General features: G+C 30.2%; 1 protein-coding gene across 2 annotated transcripts; it reads right to left on the reverse strand.

The window, feature by feature from the left end:
- On the reverse strand, nucleotides 1–6,549 carry LOC149890425 (hatching enzyme 1.2-like). Of its 2 annotated transcripts, none has more exons than XM_090084949.1 (10): nucleotides 6,334–6,549; nucleotides 5,424–5,564; nucleotides 5,216–5,339; nucleotides 4,923–5,026; nucleotides 1,730–1,801; nucleotides 1,420–1,641; nucleotides 1,250–1,291; nucleotides 952–1,122; nucleotides 511–801; nucleotides 1–212 (listed from the first exon to the last, which is right to left on the reverse strand). In XM_090084949.1, exons 4-10 carry the CDS (start codon nucleotides 4,945–4,947, stop codon nucleotides 202–204), a joined length of 834 nt encoding a protein of 277 aa, XP_089941075.1. In that variant the 5' UTR covers nucleotides 4,948–5,026; nucleotides 5,216–5,339; nucleotides 5,424–5,564; nucleotides 6,334–6,549; the 3' UTR covers nucleotides 1–201. The 2 variants fall into 2 exon arrangements, with proteins under 2 accessions (XP_089941075.1, XP_089941074.1); XM_090084948.1 differs by lacking the exon at nucleotides 6,334–6,549 and adding an exon at nucleotides 5,728–5,870.
- Between the last annotated feature and the right edge of the window lie 285 nt (nucleotides 6,550–6,834).

Genomic DNA, 6,834 nt, shown 5'->3' on the forward strand with positions numbered 1-6,834 from the left:
TTAAAATATCCTTTTTTTTTATTTGCTCAAAAATAAATTTACTGTGATAAAAATATCAAGGATCAAAATATCGTTTCCAAATACGCTGCAAGTTGCAATCAATATGCATGACTCACTCTGAAATTTTGTATCATTTCTGAAATATTACTAGTAAAAAAATCTTTTCCCCGTGGTTGGATTTTAGTAGTCTATCGATGGAAACTAAACTGGATCTAAAAAAAAAATCATCATCGTTAACATCATCATCATCATCGTCATCATCATCATCATCATCATCATCATCATCATCATCATCATCATCATCATCATCATCATCATCATCATCATCATCATCATCATCATCATCATCATCATCATCATCATCATCATCATCATCATCATCATCATCATCATCATTGTCGTTGCCGTCGTCAGAAATAGCCATCAGAAATCGTCATCTGAAATCATTATCAGAAATCATCAACAGAAATCATCATTAGAAATCATCATTAGAAATCATCATCATATTACCGTGGCTATTCGCGCCCGTTCCTTGCGTTGTACTCTGAGTGGTTTTCTCAAATAAAAAAGCATGTAGATGTATTTTTTCTATTGAAGAATTTTTTAGAGTTAAAAAAACCCCGTTGCTTGTTGTTAATGTAACGTTTTTGCTCGTGTTTTTGGAAAAGTTACTGACTGTTGATGCGTTTCCAGCATCGCATAAGTTGCAAGTTTTGTTACAATGAATTTTGAAAATGTCTGCAAATGTTTGGCAATACTCCACGATTGATTTGCAGTTGAGCGATAAGTCATGACAATTACCTAATGCAATAAATTAAGAAACTGAAAAAAAAAAAAAAAAAAAAAATCTTTATGATACCAAGTCTTAAAAGTTTGATTTACAGATAAAAAGAATCAAAAAATTTCCATTCAACTTCACAAAGTTTAAAGAGCACTTATCTATGACCAAACCTGACGAGGATTTTGTTGGTATGTAAACGTTGGCAGTGTTTTGAATGACACTGTCTTCACAAAATCCGCATGCTCTCCGACAAAACTTATACATATCACTTTGCCATACGGAGTTATTGCAATCTCCATCAAGTGCTTGTCCCGTGCACCCGCTGCCGAGGTTAAAACAACCTGTTTTTATTTAAAATGCAATTTATAAATCTTTTGTCTTCATATTTCTTAATCAGTGTATTTGCACCTTTGTTGCAAAAGGCAAATCAAAGATAGTTCAAAAAGCTTAATTTTTGCACCAAGATACCTGGAACAATCGTATATTCTGGTGGAGTCGGAAAAGGGCCAGCTATAAGAAAAAATAATGTCACTTTAATTATATGATTAAACAAAAACGAGAAAATGAAAACATTTTGGATATACAAAAATCCTTTCAGACTTTTCGCCATTAAACATATAATACTGCACACACTTAACTGCAATTATATATTGTGTTGATTTCTTCAACATCTGTCATCGAAAACCCTGTGTCCTGTCCGATGTGATACTGGTACGTATCATTATTGGTGATTATAGTTGGAAGACTTTCGTTGATAGCGAAGGCATTCCAGGAATAGTGCATCATTGACAAATAATCATAGCTTGTATTGTACGTGTTCATGCAAGAAAGAGAGATTTTATCAAAGTTGTGGTAAAATTCTAAAATTGAAAAACTCTAAAATTGAAATCTTTATTCCTCGAAATCAATCGTTATTTGAAATTCATTTTAATTTAAAGAACGTTGTACCTTTGCGAATGTTACTGGGCACAATAGTCACAAAATGATCTCTATCTGGTCGACTCTGTTCATGGTACAAACCTAAAAATGGAATTTTCAAGAAAGATTGTTAAGAAATTTCAAAAATTTTTGAAACATTTGTCCTCGTATGTGTATGAAAAAAACTATTGACAATTAAACCATCATGTCCGGATCAGTGTCTATAATATCTAAAACTCATATTTATTTTGAAGCCAAAAGCAGTCATTATGAAAGGTAAAAAAAGCGGTTTATAGGAAATTACTTACTAGAAACCTTCAACTACTATCTTATTTTAAATGATTTACTGTCTGAAAATATAAGAATGCTAATTCTATAACTACAGAAATGGTATTCTTTTATTATCACCACATTTAAAGAAAAAAGAAGAGTTCACTCTAAGCAAATAACTCATAAAAATAATACTTCTAACTTTGACAACTAATATGCATTCTTATACTATATGATCATTAACATGCATATATAAGGAAGCAATAACAGGATGTATTACTGAATTCAAGACTGCTAAGCTTTACTTTAAATGTTAACTGTTTAACATTTCTATGGAGCATCATATGGATCTTTATTAACATAAATAGTAGAAGATGCCTTATTTTTCCCCATAATGATGTAGTCACATATTATATATTTTGGATGAGTGAAGATTATTTTAATAACCCTAAATTTATATAAACCAACATCTTAAGAAAAAATTTTGAGGATGATGAAACAATGAGGATTTTGCATTCTGAGATATGAACAACTTTATACCGAAAAGTCTGCAATCGTTTACCTGCAACAAGCTACTTCATTTTAAAGGATTATTGTCCCAGGTTGCAGTTCAAAAAGATTAACATCAATAATTTAAAGCATTTTGCAGTATATTCTGGATTATGATTAAACTGCACTACTGCACTTTCGCACCGCCTCCACCCTCCCTTTTTCTTTTAGAGAAGAATGTGAAAGATCATCGTTTGAAATGTAGAAAATTATTGGCTATTTATTTGCTTATTTATTTATTTATTTGCTTATTTATTTATTCATTTATTTATTTATTTGCTTATTTATTTATTTTTTGACCTCGACAAACCAATCAAATAATAAATTGAAGAAAAATAAAAAACAGTTTGGTTTGTTATTTTCTGAACACCTTAAAAATTTGTTACTTCAACACGCAAAATGACATGGTTTTTACGAAGGGATTTTGTTTAAAATAGAATGTTTACAATGACAAAAAGGTAGTAACAGGCATGTGAATACAAAGAAGACTTAAAAACAAAGTTAACAAAATAACCGATGAAGCAATCTATAAAGTTATCGATAAAAGAATTTACAAAAAACTTCCTAAAAGTTTTCATATAAAAACTTGAAAGATTTTACCCAAATTTTACCCAAATAAATCTGTTAACAAACGTTTTAAAAGTACATAAGTTAGCACTATCTTATTGTTTACTTCAGAGCTTTTCGATTTTCTACAACGGTTTAGTTTGATTCTTCACTCAGACCCAAATTGGAGCAAGACTTACAAAGAATTTGTACGCTACTATTCGTTAATGCATAGAGTATAGTTTACTTGGAGATTCGCGTATTGTTTGTAAAAATTTATATGAGCATAGCGTTTTAATGAATATCGCTTCTTTCATTTTCGGACGGAAATTATTTCAAACTGTTTAAACTTTGCTTATAAGATAAAAATGGAATGATATTAAGTTATCAAAAAAGTGGTTTTTAAAATATGGAATTTAAATTGATCACGTGAAGTGGTCTTTAAATTATGGAATTTAAATTGATCATGTTGAGAAATTGGCGAGTATCAGTATTTTAGGAGGCTTATTTTTCTTCCAAATTAAAGTCAGAATACTTTGCGTTGGTTAAAAAACAAAATGAATATCAACTTTTTCATCTTAATCGAAGATCAGCATTGTAGCGCCCCTCAAACCATGTAATAAATTGGTTCGATTTTCTAATGAATTTCATTGTGTTTCTACTTCCATCAATATTTTGATGTTTTAGTATTATAGTCAACTTTAGAATTATAGTCAACTTTTGTACAATGGTTTGTAGTTTCGATTGTAAATTTGTTATCTTTGAGCTGCAGAGAGCCATTTGATGACGAAAAAATGCATAAAATTAAACGAAACAAAAAAAAATAAAATAAATGATAAAGTTATCGAAGAATTAAAAAAAGTTAGAAAACAATTAAAGAAAACAGCTAGCTATATTACTTTTTGTACCCAACTTTTCAGAGCAGGTCTTTGATTTTTATTCGGTTGCTGGTTTTTTATTAAAAATCGGATTAGCTTAGATAAACAGGAAAAAAACGGAAAACGGATTTTTAAAATCGGATTTTTTTGTAAATATATAAAAAAACCACTTAACTGACGTCTTGTGAAAAAATCGCTTTAAAGTGGTGAACGGTTCTCTTGTTATTATTCTCTTTCCATTCTTATTATTAGAGCAATATTAGAATACAAGTTAATAGGAAAAATCGGTTATCGGTTTGACATTCCAGCTGTTTTCGGACATCATCATGAAGATCATCTTTCTACTGTCACACAGAAATACCAAGAAACATCAAACTGAAGTCGTTTTTATTCTCTAACTTAAGTTTTTAATGCCAGTTTAAAAGTTGACGAAGAATGATTGTAGCCATTTTGATGATTTATGCAAGCAGTGGGAAATTTAAACTGAGCCTCAAACAAAAATTTAAAACTAAGTCTGGGGCTGAAGTCTCATTTTTGAATAAACTGAAAGAAACTCACTGCAGTAAAAATGATTATGAAGTAGATGCTTACAGAGGTTGACTATGAAGCCAATTTCTAGTATTTTAATTTTAAAAAATAAAGAAGCGGCTTCTATGACGACTTAATTATATATGGCGCACACATTTGATCTGATTCACAGAATCAACTTCAGAACTCCTTCAGTTTTTGGTTCACCCCTGCTTCGTTTTTTTACAAAATGATTGATAAAAAAAAAAAAAAAAATAGAACGTGCTGTTCAAAAATATGTGAAAGAACGACAAACATTTTGTCCACATCCATAACTAATTGTTATTCGGACGCCACATTTTTACCGCACATTAAATCATTACGTGTCGTGCGTAGATATAGTTTCATTACATGTTTTTTGACCTAAAAATTTGAAATAAAAAAACCTCCTATTGTTATAAGGGAATTTATACCTAGAGCATGTCCGATTTCGTGCATCACAATCGCTTTTAACCAGCAGCCTCGGGAGAGTGAAACGCTTTGCTTTCTACTTTTGTAACCGACGCTGGACGAACAACTAAAGTAAGTTTTAAATACTTGAAATTCATTTTTTATTCTTTACTCGCAAAATTACTTTATGACCAAGTTGTTACTTATTCATTTCACTGTTTTACTTTTTAAAAGTAATTTAATGATGTTTTCTATTTAACACTGCTTAGAGTATGCAGTTTTTTCCGAATGTGTATGGGAATACCACTTAACCTACCCGTTGCCGTAATAGAATTCAATATATCCAGTCTCGTTGTCTCTCTCTTTAAAAACTAAACAGGTGTACTTGTGATACTCAGAGATGGCATCAATGATACTTTTTACAGCTTGTTTGAATTGGACTGCAATGAAAAATAAAAATATATACTGACTTTTGATAAATTTAGATAATTGATGGAGAGAAATAATTTTTCTACAATTTTTACCCAAACTCTGATCAATAGTATACGGCACAACGCCATTCGGCCATCTTTTGCTCGCCGCAAGTAAGGCATCAGAGGCACCACTTTTTAGTTGCAACAGTTGATAATTCGTCAAAACAATATCACCTTGGTAAAGTTTAGGATCTGAAGGAAAAAAATTTACTTTAAATAAAATTTGAATATATTTTCACCAAAAAAATCTCTCTGAATTTAACCTTTAAACTTAGATTTCCTGATTGCTCTATGCAACAATTTAAAATTTTTCTAATTCATTTTTAATTTCCTAATTATTTCTTAACTAATTTACTTTCCATTTCTTTGACCCAACTAAATGCAGCGCTGAGGTAGCAAACCAATAAAATAACTCTCATTTTCTTATTCCAGCTGCGAAACATAAACGAACCTTTTTTTTAAAAAAATTTTGTTTTTAAAATTTTTTGTTTGTGTTTACTTTATTCATTTGATGTTTGACATCAAAATCGTGTTTAGAAAATTCCTGCGACACAACGACATTCAAAGCAGTGGACAATACAATAAAATAATACAAAACAATAAAAGTAAATTAACTGAGATAAGCTGCGCTTTGAATGCGAATTTTGCTAGTATGCATATCGTTAGCTTAGACCATAAACTTAATACAAATATTAACTCTTAAAAAACCAAACTTTATGCCTAGCAACAAAGTTGTTTTGCAGTTGCATATAAAAGAAATGCATTTGCAATTTAAAAATTGAGTCATTGGGCATAGAGGGAGTGGTTCATTTGGTAACCAGAAAACATGAGTTGAAGCCACTTTACCTGTGGAAAAAAAGCACTTATCATTTAAAAGAAAACGATGTTTGTAACAGATGACTTAACCGAAAGCGAAGGTTTATTACATAAGGACAACTCAAAGCAATTCACAACAACTTACAACAACTCCATCAAATAAGATGATTGATTTTTATTTTTGTTTAGAGATACTTTCAAAGTTTCAGGTTCACAAACAAACACTTTCAAGGCTAATAAAACTTTTCCCCAAATTTATAATATGCTGAATTCAATTGGATGAATGCATATGCAATGATATCAGAGATTTTCTCCAACCGTTTACCATCGCTTTGATCTATTTAAAGCTATAATTCAAATACTCAACCGTTTACAAAAAATACAACTTAAACTCGTGTTTTATGTAAACTGCTATTACTAAAAGTAAATAAGATGTCTTTATATTTTTTATTTGTTGATGCAAGCTTTAAATATTATGCACATTGTTTATTTATAAGTATTAAAACTAAAAAGAATCGTTCAGCAACGACGCACATTCTCGAGTAAAAAGGAGTAATTATATTTGAGTATATATAGATAAAAAGTATTTGGTATGAAGAAAAGTCAAGTAGCTGACACTCAGGCAGAAAAAGAAATAAAAAAGGCT

This window comes from Hydra viridissima, unplaced genomic scaffold (assembly GCF_058129835.1).
Source record: "Hydra viridissima isolate aposymbiotic clone 2 unplaced genomic scaffold, HvirCarnegie_v1 scaffold_4, whole genome shotgun sequence".
Taxonomy (NCBI): Eukaryota; Metazoa; Cnidaria; class Hydrozoa; order Anthoathecata; family Hydridae; genus Hydra; species Hydra viridissima.

Coding starts and splice junctions, on each gene's coding strand:
- LOC149890425 (XM_090084948.1), bottom strand. CDS start 5,815: ATGTTTCGCAGCTGGAATAAGAAAATGAGAGTTATTTTATTGGTTTGC. Junction 1,292..1,419: donor CAACACAATATATAATTGCA/GTTAAGTGTGTG, acceptor TTTTTCTTATAG/CTGGCCCTTTTCCGACTCCA. Junction 802..951: donor ACCAACAAAATCCTCGTCAG/GTTTGGTCATAG, acceptor TTATTGCATTAG/GTAATTGTCATGACTTATCG.